The sequence below is a fragment of the Gallinula chloropus genome, assembly GCF_964237585.1.
Source record: "Gallinula chloropus genome assembly, chromosome: 5".
In the NCBI taxonomy this organism is placed as follows: domain Eukaryota; kingdom Metazoa; phylum Chordata; class Aves; order Gruiformes; family Rallidae; genus Gallinula; species Gallinula chloropus.
In genome coordinates this window covers 77,065,257-77,079,499 of record NC_140090.1, presented here as the reverse complement: position 1 = coordinate 77,079,499, position 14,243 = coordinate 77,065,257, and the positions used below count along the sequence as shown (strand labels likewise).

Genomic DNA, 14,243 nt, shown 5'->3' with positions numbered 1-14,243 from the left:
GCATAGGGATTTATAAGTCACTGAGCCTCGTGCAGAAAGATTAGAGTCTGCAGGGGAATTACTATTAAATGTAGGTCACTACAACCTTAGTGTGTTTGGGAGCCCAACACACTTCCCAGCATCTTCCACAGAAACCAGATACCTGACCAGAATGGGAATAAATGCACATCGATTAACCAGCTGCCCTCATCTCGCTTCAAGAAGGTCAAAGTGAAAGAAAACAGAGAAAGGCACTGGAATGAAAATGCAAGTGAGTTTTTTTATCACCCTGTTGAGAGGAATATGTATTCAGCCCCGCTGAAAATTAGCTTGCCCTTTAGAAGCACTCAGATACTGCTTGGGCGAGTATCAAATGATCAACTCTTATAACTAATTGATGCACAGACAGGTCAATGGAGGCAAAACAAGGCCTATTTGTGCTTGCAAATACACTGACAAGCCAGTAGAATCCCAGCATAAGTTCTCTGCTTATAAAATTTTACAGGGAAAAAAAAACAGTATCCCTGTTTGAAGGAAATATTCTTCCTCCCATACCATGAGAGCCCCCCAAAGCTGCGATGCACTAATCCCATTTGTGGTGATTTCTCACCCAACTCCACATCTCCTCAGCCCCTGTAAGGTGGCAAATGTGAAGCCTGCAGCCTTTCTGTTCAAGCTGCACCTACAGAAAAAGGCCACTGCACATCCTAAAGGAGACTGTTTAATAGGGAAGGGTTAATTCATCTGGAAGTGAGAAATCTTTGGCAGTGTGAAAGTCTTGCTGTTGTTGGACTTGGTGACAAGAAGTTTGGGAGTGGCCAAATCACTTCCCTCAGCCTGAGGATAACAAACTGCACATCTCTCTTCTCAGTGCTAGTATCAGCAGAAAATGCTTGTATTTATTTACTCACTGGTTTAGGGGATCTAACGTGCCACAACAAGTGCTTGTGTCTTTATTTAGCACCCTGTATTCTTGTTGCTCACCCTGTACTGGTTGAGCAAATGTTAAGTGTAATTATACAACACTGAGAAAGGACTGAGGCCAGCCAACCAGAAAGGAATCCTGCCAGTTAGTATCTGAATTTAAGTCCCTGCAGTCGCCTGGTGGATCCTATTATACTTAATCCAGGCCATCAGTCACTGTCGGTCACGAGGGCCGTCATCACAGGCTAATTTAACATCAGCAACCTCCTACTGAAATAGTGAAGTGAAGCAAGGACAAAAGTCCTTCCCAGCCTAACAGGACACACACACAACATCGAGCTAAAAGCTCTCTGCTGGCTGGACTGATATGAGGCTTTGTCACCATCAAAATGTTGCTGATTCTCCCTCAGATGGTGGAGTTTCACTGACTTCTCTCTCTTCATCTCTACTTATCCTTTCTGCTATTTTTGATATACAGATTAAGGGTGTTTTCTAAAAAAAAATAATCACATGAGATCCATTTTCCCTTTCTAAGTCCCAAGCCATTTGTAAACTTGTTCTAGCTAAAGGAAAATGTGGCAATAATGTTGTAAAACACCTTTCAAACATAACTCCACCTAATCAAACACAAACTATCACACTCTTGCAGCTCAGGATCTCTCCTGGGTAACAGAGAAGACATTGCAAACATCCAAACCTATTCTCTTCAGTTTAAAATAGCTCAATCTGTGAATTTCCAAATTGCTGGCTGGTAGCAAAAATGCAGAAACTTTTTGATATAACCTGTAAAGAGCACCTAGGTATGATTATGTGTTTCATCTCAAGTGTTTCCTGGTGCTGGAGAGCCTGATTGCTGTATGTTACAGCAAAATGCTGTGAGGACAAGGAGGCAGAGGGAGAATAAGGACGTAGAGAGGATCTAGAGAGGATCCTGCCTCACGTTCCTCTGACAGCCACCACTCAGGGCAAGAGAGAAGGGGAGACAGTCCATGCACAGGTTAGCAGTCACACAGGAAAATTCTTTCCTTCAGTTCCTTATTAGAATATTAAGCTTGGTTTCTTGGGAAGGGCACATCTTTCTTGATTGAATAAAAGATTATAGCCACATAATTTAAAACACCCACAGATCTGCAAGGAATTAATTTACTTTGGTAAGTATATGTGCACCCTGGAAACAGCTGGCTCGTGGGCTATTTAAGGTAAGAGAAATAACTATCATTTTTTTTCATAAAAGTGCAATTAATCTAAAAAAAGAATATATTTCTATCTTTATGAACTAGTGACTTTATGACTTGTCCTTAAAGCACCAAGAAATTCCACCCTATAACCAGCCCAGATGTTGTGATGATGCAATGAGCTCAAGATGAGGAAGGATCAGGCAAATGACTTCCCACCAACTTACTAACAGACACTGTAAGAAGACAAAGGTCCCTGGAGAAGGCAGTGTCAGAAGTATGTTCTCCTCCTTTGGAATTAAATGTCTCACTGCAGCAGGACACTGCCATCCTATCAGCATCCCACGCAGCAGATTCCATCTCCCAAGAAAGTCACTAACATTTCTGGCTTGGCTATTTTGCTAAAAGTACCAAGAAGGGCATCATAAACTGGCTGAGCAACTGGCTAACCACCAAATGCAGTGCATGACAGCAAGCTTTTCCATCCCCTTGCAATCACAGCGAGGACCACATGCATCCCCAGAGCAGCACGGAGCATCACTCCAAGGAGGAACTAGTCAGCGCAACCTGGAAATAGTGAGTAAAAAACCATGAGGTTTAGATCTTCATGAATGAAGATACATTGTGCCAGGAGGCTTTTTTCCCTTGGAAGCTCTACAGTCCTTCCAAACCTGCTGTAGTCCCTTTCTTAAGATGCCCAAAGGCAGGGCTGATGGTATTTCTCCCTTCTAAAGTCTGATTTCAAGCTGGAGATACCAACAAAAAGCAAAATGTCCCTACAGTCAAAATCCATAGAATCTTTATACAAAGTAGGTTTGGTCATCAAGCATTCTTAGGGCAAATCTTGCCATAAACAAATGACAAACAGCCACATGGATTGCAGAACCTGTCTCCTGTGAAAGGTACGTGCCTACTTCTCCCCTTCACACGTGCCTTTGGTTAACCTGGACGCAGGGGTACTCTGTGAGCAGAGCAGGAGCCAGCAGCTCTGTGGGCAGTGCCGCTGTCAGCGTGCTCTTGGGCGGCACACTGAGGCGTGCAAGAGCTGCGCAGCGCCCTCCCAACAGCCTCAGTTACCTTGTTAAAGGGAAAGCAGCACTCGGGTTCTTAGTCTGTGCACACTCACACACGCACGGCAGGCACAAAGCAGGTACCTCGGAGCGGAAGGAAGACAGGGTAATCTGCCTGGCTAACTTCAGGGCTTCTATCCTCATTGCAGCAAACTCTAACTCCTCCTGTCAAGTGTTTGGTTGTGAGCAATCCGCAGGAAAAAATGTATTAAGAACAGAGCAGAAACGTTTAACACATCCAAAACCAGAATGCTGTATTGCAAATGTGTAACTCTGACAATTCCTGGGTGACAAACATCCCATAATCCTTTCGTGGCTACAACACCGGTACCAAAGTCCGGTTTTTGGTTAGTCTTGAGGTAGCTGTATAGATAAACAATTGTTATTATAGAATCACAGAATCACAAGGTTGGAAAAGACCTTTAAGATCATCAAGTCCAACCGTTCCTATCCTGTGCTAAACCAGATCCCTGAGCACCTCATCTCCCCTCTGTTAAACACACCCAGGGGTGGGGACTCAACCCCCTCCCTGGGCAGCCTGTTCCACAGCCCCACAACTCTGCCAGGGAAGAACTTTCCCCTCACATCTGCTCTAACCCTGCCCTGGTGCAGCTTGAGCCCATTGCCCCTTGTCCCATCTCCTGTCCCCTGGCTGAAGAGACCATCGCCCACCTCTCTGCACCCTCCTGGCAGGTAGTTGTAGGCGGTGATAAGGTCTCCCCTCAGCCTCCTCTTCTCCAGGCTGAACACCCCCAGCTCCCTCAGCTGCTCCTCATAGGATTCACCCTCCAGCCCCTTCCCCAGCCTGGTACAGGGCAAAGTTCTTACTAGGGGGAACAACATGCTGGGAAAATAGGTGTTTTCCGGAGCTAAAGCTGTTTTTCCCAGACTCCTTTTGTTTTCATTTTGCAAGAGTTCATGCCATGTTCTCTATTCAACCCTTGCTGCTTGAAACTCTCATTGAAAACACTCTAGAAAATATGTCCTGACACACAGAACTGGCCTGCAGATGCACACAGACCTACTAAGGCTACAACTCTCCACACTTCAAAGGCTGTGTTCAAGCTTAAAAGATTTGTTCTATAAAGACTTCTGCAAAACATATAGACCAGTAATAGAAGATAGGTGGAAGTTTATGTATTATATGGATTAAATGAAAATATTTTCATGCCTTAAGCTCCTGAAAGGCCAAAATCCCTTTGGAAAGAAGCTTTTTTTGCTTCTTCCTCACCTCCCCCCCATGCCTCCTCCCACCCCATTCAGGTGAACAAAGCATTCCTCTCCCTGTGTGTAGACAAACTTAAAGAAAAGAGACATTTATATTTCTGCTACAAACCTGAAGTTTCTGAGCAAATACTGGGGGGTTCTTTTCTGCTAAGTCAGGATCTAGATATTCAGGCTGATCACATATTGAGGTTTTCTTAGATATCCTATTGAGAAGAGCATCAGCAGAGACAAAGGAGTCTTCAGGAGATGTCTGAAGGGTAAGGAGGATACAGAGTAAGCAACAGAGGTTTTGCCCAAGTAGTCCAGGCCAAAAGCAACATATGTGAATGCAAATCTTTGAATCCTAGAGTTTCACTGTACACCACTTGTGAATACAATCCATAGGTGTAACAGTCAAACATTGAGGATGATATTTCCTAATTTAAAAGCTGAGCCAATTTTCCAAGACTAAGATGAAGTGAGTAATATTAGGGCCTTTAAAGCAATGGCTCTCAAACCATGGACCACAGCCCACTCTTGATATTTCTGCAATAGATTTTAACCAGTTACCACAGGTTTGGGTCATACAATAGCTTATGTTCAGTTCAGACACCTCTAAAGGAGTCTGAAAGCTCTGAAGTCCAACAAAACTGGTGACAATCTTTTTGCAGTCTTTACAAAAGTCTATTGCTGCTCACTGGGGATAAACTCAGTTATGTTCACAATTACAGCAGGATCAGGATAAATAGACAATATGAAAGTGGACAGAATTACAATGGAAAAAAACCCCTAAGACAACTGGGATTTGAGAACCTGAGACTCCTTGCAGTGAGGAAAGTATTCACAAAAAAAGCTTTGTGAGATGGTATCAACAGCATCTTTAACAGAAATTAAGCATAGTATTGAAGTGAGCTGCGTCTTACTTTGACTCCTCAATAATTGTGTTGTCATATAGCTTGGCATGCCTAGAGCTGTAGGCATTTGTGAAACAAGTCTGCCTGGAAGAGAGGAGACCTAGAGGGAACCTTTGTGAATTTGAGAACCAATGCTCTAAAGTCTGTACGCAGCACAGGTTGGAGGCAGGAAAGGGCTCACCACTAATTCAAATCCAACCCAGAGAAGCCACTGAAAAAAAAGTGATTTAATTGAAAGCTGGAATGAGTTTTAATTATAAAAAAAAAAGAATTTTACATTATCAGTATCAGATGACAACAGTGCAGTGAGCAGTTTATATGACAATGTGAAAGGACACTTGTTCTTTACCAAGAAAATTCTGAAATTGCACAGTACATACAAAAGAACAGACGATGTCTCCATGTTTACATCAAACCTTGTATTTTATATATATAAAATATCATGTCAAAGCACAGTGCAAAAAGGCCTGTATGAGAAAAAAGGCACTTCAGAGTATCAACTTGGACCAAGGTACCACAAGCCAATGCTAAGCCATGGTAAGAACTCAGGAAAATCTCCTGAATTCCATCAGGTCCCATCAACCTATCTTCCCTCATTTGGGTCCTACCAAATGCTGCTACCAAGATCTATAAGCATCAGATGGAACTTCACTTTACTTTCAAGATCAACCTTTATAGGATGAAAAAAATTTTCATGGGAAAATGATTCCTAAACTCTTATCATAAATCACTTACTATTTCAATAGCCTCTGGAGTTGTTCCTAGGGTCATGGGCTCTAGGTCCTTCTGCTTGGCCTTGTCAGGTGACTGTAAGTGTGCCTCTTGGCTGGCAGCTAGGACTCGGGAAGCTGGATGTTGTATTTTCATTCCAGAGGATTGCTGGGCTTCAGGGTCTTCAAAACTTGACCTGAAAAAAAGGTTGTGTACATGCTTTCAGCATGGAGCACAAGGTCCTTAACAATTCCACTTCTGTTAATAACTAAGCAAGTCCTCTTCATTACAGTGCACACACAGTTTCAACCCTATATCATTCTCTCTCATAATGCTTTGCAATATCCTTTCCAAACAATGCACTAGAGTCATTGAAATAGAGCCAGTTCCATCAGAAACGTTACTCACATTTCTTAATTATTTCTCACTTGCCTTTTACCCCTTTCTCATTGTGACCTACATCTCTCCCAACAAACAACTTTTACTAACAAGAACAGATGTCCTTAACAAGCAAAATTTTTGGAAGTAAACACAACCCCCACATCCTGTTCTGATGGACTAGATTCCTTGTTCAGAAAAATCCATCTAGGAAAGGCCAAATGAAAACTTGCAATTAGGAGTTTGACATGAAAACGGCATCAATATCTGACAACAAAACCTGGAAGTGGAAAGCTGTTGTCTAGTGAGACAGTTGCCACTGTGACTCTATTTAGTAGGAATATGAAGGAGAAATACATGTTCTTATCCCTTCCCACTACAAAACTCCCATACCTTTGCCCTCTATTCTCTGTCAGATGCGTACACAGATGGGAATCTATTTTTAAACAAACAACTCGGCAACACAGAGGCAGGGAGGGGAAGAATTGCCTGTGTACGTGCTAGGACAGTAACCCATTTCCCCAGCATCCTTTCCCAGGGCTGAATTTGCTTGTGGTGGCATACCCTGAGCACGGCGTTGTGGAATCAGACAGCCTGATGGGAGGCGATTTGACGGGGCTCTCCTGCTGAGCATCAAACATCAGGTATAAAGATTGTTTCTTCGGGGTGCTATCATCCTGCTGGCAACAGGAAAAGAAAGACTCGTTAAGCAACTCAACCGTACCCCCATTAAAGCTAATTTGGGTCACTGAAGCTTTACGTGACCAAATGACTTGACAGACAACTAATAATACAGGGCTGTAGTACCGCCTGTGCTAACTGATACTGAGATGAGCCCTTCGAGGAAGAAACCATCAAAGAACGAAACCTAAACAGTTCAAATGGTTTTTCTTCTCCTGCTTTGGGGTTAATCAGATTTTTGGTCCTGTCAGGCAGGAGGCATCCCTTGGCTAAAAGCGTTACTAAAATATTCATTGAAACTTTAAGCACCTGACCTACGTGCCTGGTTTTTCTAACTTCCCCCCCCGCCCCATTGGATCTTCTCAAGCTGTAAATCCATGAATTAAACAGAAGTGAGGCAAAACAACTGGTAACACATGGTACCACTGCCCATGCTGCACATTCATTCTGTATTCTTTCCCAATTCCCTCCATCTTCTTAGAAGTTTTACTCCCAGTTTCTTAAAATAGTTCACTAGCTGGCAGAGAGCTCCGTGCTCTGCACTGCTGGAAATACCAATCTGCTTTTAAGCTCCAGAAAGAACTACTATGATGGTAGCTTAAAAATAAAATAGCAAAGTGGAACAAGCTCTACAGGATACAGGACAACAAAGCACATACAATTTACCCCAGTTATGCCAACTGAAAGGAACTGGTTTTGCAAATCTGCTGCAGGCACACTGTAATTCATTGAAGGGGTAGTGGGGCTGAGGGCGTTATCAGGACGGTATATTGTGACAAGGGGATGCAAAGGAATGGAAATGGAAGTGAGAACTTACAGGCACAGAGGAGCCTATTTTCTCCATATATTCTATTTCATACGAGTTGCCATATTCCAACTCTGCAACAGAAACAGAAAGGAGCTGTTAAACACGTGCCATGGAATGATTTTTGCAGAAGTAAATGAGGTCTCTGCTCGTTTACAAGGGCCGTTCCCATTCTGCTCAATACTCTTCTATGAGGTATTACACCCAGAATATACAGAGGGAAAGCAGATGGCATGCTGATTTTCCACAATGAACCTATGACACATTTCAAGCAAATTAATTTGCCTGAAAAATTTCAGCTTTATTAATTTGCTGAAGATTCTGCCCCAGGGGCCAGAATATTAAGAAAGTTTCAGAGGGCTTTCAGAGCACAGATCATTTTCCTCTATCGTGTTATCTTATCACAGAAAACACACTCTTCAATAATTGGTAATGCTGAGACCACTTTCCTTTTATCTACACAAAAAAAAAAAGGTTTTAAAAGCTGTTGAGAAACGAAGCAATTTCTATTTCTTAATGTTTATCACACAATTCCTAATTCAGAAGGACTAGATAAAAAGACACATAAAATACCTGTATGCTCACTGAACAAGGGGTGAGACAACTGCCCAGCTTATTGGGCTATTGTCACATTTCAGTTTCAGAGGAAAAGCCTAAAGCAGGAAGATTTACAAAGAACCCTAAATCTAAACCCTAATAAAAATGCAAATCCTTACTGCTTCTCTACTTCTAATCTTCAAATTAGGCTGGAGGAAATAACCAGCATTTCTTCCCAGTCTGTGGTCACCCAGTAGCTGATGTAGAGGCAGACAGGTGAAAACCAGCAAAACAGGAGAGAAAGCATACCTTCCTGCAGCCAAAAAAGGCAAAGACCTTGTTCAATGACACCTTAATTTAAAAATTGAAACTGTAGTTTGTCCTGAAGCTGTACTTTGCTATGTTTCCATGAGCTAATTCAATAACCCTTGTATGATTTCATTTCCATCCTAGAGAAGCTCCAATGTATGGCCCACTTGCATTTACATGGGAATAAAAGTCACCTGATAAAATTCTAGACTTTCCTAAAGACAATCTCTTACTGGTTTTGTTTAAAAAAAGGGTACAATGTGAGTTGACAACACTCAAAAATTTGTTTAATAATAAAAAGCACCTTACAGTACAAGCACTGTGATTCCACGAGTGTACATGTTCTGTATGAAGAGGAACAGCCACAAACTCTCAGTACTTGATATGTGGGAGATATTAATAGCAAAAACATCTAGAGTGAAGAGAATGGTGCAATAAATAGCTGGCTCCTCATGTTTAAATTCCTATCACTGTACATTTGTAATGGTAGCAGGGAGCCAGGCAAGATGGACAATGTCTTGGTATTGGACACAAGCTTCTTCCTAGTAAAACCAAACCCAAAGCTGAACCCATGAGATTCAAACCACCTCCTGGACACAGCATGGCAGGAAAAAGCAGGACCTACCAGACAGCAGCCTCCAGAGTGTACTGCCTGCCTGCCTGTCTGTCATTTATTCACACAGAGGTGCGTTGCATGTGGTTATGAGGTGGCTTTGCAGCCCCAGAGAGCAATCCGTGAGCGAGCGCAGGCGTGTGCTGGTGTGCAGGAGACGTAGCAGCACTGTCCTCTGCTGGCACAGCCGGCAGTCACCTTCCATCTGCCTCAGGGCTTTGCAATCCCAACTGACTTTGGGGACAACAGGCATTTAGCTTTACTGATCTTTAAAAAGGCGGGAGACAGATGGAAACACTTCAACTAGAAATAAAAGGAAGAACGTGGCTCACTAAGCTCAGTTTGCATCAGCTCACTGCTTTCAGAAGTTTCCAGTTTAATTAGACACTATCTCCTCTAAGACATCACCTCCCCTCCACAACCTTAGGCTCCAGTTATCTCACCTCCCCTCCACAATCTTAAGCTCCAGTTCTCTGACTGCATTCAAAATTACACCTGCCCAGGATATCCCACGAAGTAAGATAATTATCTTTTATAAATACACAACGACAGACTTACTAAGTGATGTCCTCCAACTCCTCCCACAAATAGCTGCAAGGTTACATCAGAATTTTCTGCTAATAATTACTGCTTAGTCCTGGGCTGTGACACGGGAAAATGGCGGCAGTTACAAGCGGGGTGTGCAACAGATGAGAGCTGGATGAGTCAGTGGTTGGGCTGTATCTGTACAAAAGCTGTGTTAGGTTACAGGGTAACGCTCACACTTGGTATCTGGGAAGGGTAAAGATATTCGTGCTGACAAACGGCCCTGGAATTACTCAAGGATTTCTCAGCGCCGCGGGAGCAAGGTTGTCAAGGGGGGAAAGGAATTATTATTTTTTAAGAGATCCAAAAAGAGGAAGAATTGTTGATTATAATTAGGGTGTCATCTGAAACTCTGACTATACCATGCAGCACACATGAGACAAGACAATTAGCATCTAATTAGGAGCTTTGCTCACTTTCTTCTACCCACTTTGATAGCTGAAATGATTGCCTTAGAGTATCTCTCACTATTCCTTTGTTCCATTTCCTTCCATATAACTTCAATTTTCCCAGATTTTGGGGCCTTATTTTCTAAAAAGTCTTTCTTCAAATTATTTTTTTTAAACACAAATGAAGTGAAGCCAATGTCTGAAATGTCTCATTCGGCAAGAAAGCTAAATGGATTTATCCAGACTGAAATACTTATCTGTACAGAACACTCAACAGATTTCCAAAAAAGCCCAGGTCACACAATCATAAGCACATGCATATGAGCACGTGCAGTCCCATTAAAGCTGCTGTGATTATTCATGCTTTTTAATGTCAAAGTCGTTTGACCCAAGAGCTTAGCAGTTCTTAGGTAAAAAGTCCTCAGATCCAGTCTAAAATGGCATAAAGTAGCTTTAATGGGACACTGGGACAGGGGTTGGAAGGTCAGGGGGGAAAAAAATTAAATTCTGATCACGAAGAAGAAGTTTAAGCCAAGTTAAACTCATACATTCTTCCCACCCACAAAGCTGAAAATCTGCCCTTGGAGCAGATGTTGCAAAGCAGCATTCCCTCTGGCAACCCCATGGAAGGCCACACACAAATTTTCTAAATTCTCTTTCTTCACAGACCTGGAATGACAGTTCTCTGAACAGAAGCTTCCAGCTGTAGCTCACAACTGCATGTAGGAAGGTGCCACGGGAAAAATATGAATAAGCCGATCTAGCAGGAACTTCTACCTGGCATGTGAATTATACCTGTCTTATGCAGGGGGGTTGCTGGACTATTTTATGCATAAAGATACCCATATCCTAGGAACCCAGAGCAGAGATGGAATGTTAAGGGTCTCAATGCAGTACACTAACTTTGAGCAGAGTTTTAAGCTCAGAATTTCTCCCATGCAGGTAAGATGAACAGGCTCAGTCGTAGTCAGTAGCTCAGTAACTGGGTCCAGAGCAATATGAGACCAGACCCCAGTCTCCCACAAAGGCACAGAGAGCACAGGTAACATGCACAGGGGAACTGAGCATGTCTACATTTATCCTTACAAAGGAAGGAAAAGCCTCTCTCTGAAGGCTCCTTTAATTTTCCTTTAAGTTTCCTCTCTGATCTTCCTTGAAAACTCAAAGTCTCACAACTTGGGTCTTACATTCATCTCCCCAAAGCTGCCAAGTTCCCCAAACCAGTCCAAAGAACATCATTGTTTGGGGGTCCCAAATAACAAAGTTTGCATTGAGCAATATAACGATAGCTGGGTGCAGGCAGACCCTCTGCAAAGCATACCCTCTGTAGGAGAGCTGAACTTAGTCTCATTAACAAACGTAGACAGATCAGAGGGTTGTGGGTAATCCTGCTTGTCCGTGTTCAGGTCCACTGTCATGCAGGTCCATTTCTGACTGGTCACTGAAGACGCCAGCTTCTCCTCATCCGTCGCGTGAACCACCGCGGATATGACGGGAGGTGTTTCTGGAGTAGGCAGTGGAGTGGGATCCTGCAGAAAACAAGCTCCAATTAACTCTATTATCTTTCATTAACATGTTGAATAATTAACTCTGAATTCCTTTGCATGACCACAGACATCTTTTCAATTCCCTGCTCTTGGCTGCAGCTCTGTATAAAATACTTCATGAAAAATATCGAGGTACTTCATTTACAGCTCTGCTAGCAGCCAGTTTTCCCAGTGTAACTGAACTCTTTCATGATAAACACTGGCATTGCAAAGCTGCCCTTGCTAAGGAGGAAGAAAGAAAACCCAGAGCCCTTTAAATCTCTTCAGCACTTGACATAAGTGTCACGACATCACCTATGACTGAAGCCTTTGACTACCAAACCCGACTTTTTTGGCTTCCCTCATAGGAGCAAACCTCTGTAGGTCTGCAAGGTCATGAACCCTTTCTTCACTTCCAGGCTGCTGAGCAGCGTAAATAAAAGGGTAGGATGGATGACAGGAAGAGGAACAGCAGCACAGAAGGAGCCGTGCTGCATCAAAGCAGTTAGGCCTTTGTAGGCAGAGCAGCTTTTGCTAACTTCTCTTCCAAGAAAACCACCTGCCAGCAGTTTACAAGAAGGAATAAAACCATCCAAGCACATGTTCCTGGTAGAACAGCCCACTTGTTTTATTTCTATTTCCCTTCCAGCCCACCAATTCGATGCATTTAGTTTCTTGCTTTCTAATCTAAACACGCCAGGGTGGACAGTTATGTATAGGTTTTCAGACAACCGACTGCGGATGTTATTCATACTGTCGCTCCACTGCAACACAACACTTTCCAAAGTACAGTTATTAATAGTTTAACTGGAATTCCCAGAGCAAATACTAGATGCAATATACTTTGTATAGATGCTTTTAGAGACCAAAAGGTTAATACTTTATCGTTATAGCCCCAGGTGCTACACATAGACACCAATATCACAGAATGACTAGGTTGGAAAAGGCCTTTAAGATCATTGAGTCCAACCGTTCCTGTCCTGTGCTAAACCATATCCCTGAGCACCTCATCTCCCCTCTGTTAAACACACCCAGGGGTGGTGACTCACCACCTTCCCTGGGCAGCCTGTGCCACAGCCCCACAACTCTTTCAGGGAAGAGCTTTTCCCTCACATCTGAGCTGACCCTGCCCTGGTGCAGCTTGAGCCCATTTCCCCTTGTCCCATCTCCTGTCCCCTGGCTGAAGAGACCATCGTCCACCTCTCTACACCGTCCTGTCAGGTCACTGCAGGTGAGTAGTGTCTCCCCTCAGCCTCCTCTTCTCCAGACTCAACACCCCCAGCTCCCTCAGCTGCTCCTCAGCGGATTTGCCCTCCAGCCCCTTCCCCAGCCTGGTTGCCCTTCTCTGGACTTGCTCCAGGACCTCAATGTCCTTCTTATGGTGAGGAGCCCAGAACTGGACACAGCACTTGAGGTGCAGCCTCACCAATGCCAAATAGAGGGGCAAATATGCTTCCATTCTTTACAAAAAAACCTCCTTCACTATCAAATGTATAATTCTATAATTAAATACATCAGATTTCCCTTTTTTTTGCCCGTACAAGAACACCAATTACATGCATCAAAGGCAGTACTTTACCTGAGAAGGAGGATCAGATAGTGGGGATCGTTTTGGTGATTTTTTCACCCTAAATGTATCACTGAAAACAAAGTTAAAACAGTTAGTACAGTAATACCAGCAAGAACCAGGGCATTTCACACTTAGCAAGGGACAGCCACAGACAGTGCAACCTCTGTAAGCCCTTCTGCTTTCAAAACCCATCCCTTATGCAGCAGCTCCACAGAGAAACATGCCATAGTTACATATCCTTGTCATGCACTTGGAACAGGCCTCGATTCCCCAGCAGCTGAGGAAAGCAGGATTGCCATATTTTTCATGCCAACCACCAACACCTTCACAGAACAGCAACACCGCTCGACTGTGATTCCAACTCCTGCTCCACCACAGACACCCTCTGTGGCCTTAAGCAAGTTATTTAGCTTCTGCCTGCTTCAGTTCCCTGACTGAAAATTAGGCCCAAATCATATCTTTACCTGAAAATTAAAACTGTGATAAATTTGGGCATCAAGCTCCAAGGATTGAATCCTTGGGGGAAAATTCAGTATGCTTTGGGTGAGCTGCTGAGGTGGATGCTGTTCCCAGGATTGCAGAACAAAGCTCTGTCATTACAGAGGTGCAAAAGGGACCCTCTTTAAAACAACCTCCCCAGCAAAATACGGCAATTCTGCTTCCAGTTCCCCTGACCCTCACAGCGCAGACCGGGAACACGGACACTGTAGCCCTTCAAAACCCCACAGGTTTCAATCAGGCAAAAGGAATGAAGAACATCCATCATGTCTTGGTGTATGAGTATGAACCTTGCTTTTATGTTTATTCACAATTGGATAAAGATATTTTCTAACTAGAGAATAAACCAATGATCTACCAGTCCTCTTGATGC

General features: G+C 43.3%; 1 protein-coding gene across 1 annotated transcript in view; it reads right to left on the bottom strand.

Annotated features, from left to right (window-relative positions):
* Window positions 1–14,243, bottom strand: part of TACC2 (transforming acidic coiled-coil containing protein 2) — a gene marked incomplete at its 5' end in the record, with an annotated part of 132,523 nt that overhangs the window by 18,630 nt on the left and 99,650 nt on the right. The window contains 7 exons of the mRNA XM_084265327.1: window positions 3,233–3,313; window positions 4,485–4,625; window positions 6,004–6,175; window positions 6,922–7,037; window positions 7,856–7,917; window positions 11,598–11,805; window positions 13,382–13,442. Coding sequence (XP_084121453.1) covers window positions 3,233–3,313; window positions 4,485–4,625; window positions 6,004–6,175; window positions 6,922–7,037; window positions 7,856–7,917; window positions 11,598–11,805; window positions 13,382–13,442 — 841 coding nt within the window. The remainder of the gene's footprint in view (window positions 1–3,232; window positions 3,314–4,484; window positions 4,626–6,003; window positions 6,176–6,921; window positions 7,038–7,855; window positions 7,918–11,597; window positions 11,806–13,381; window positions 13,443–14,243) is intronic.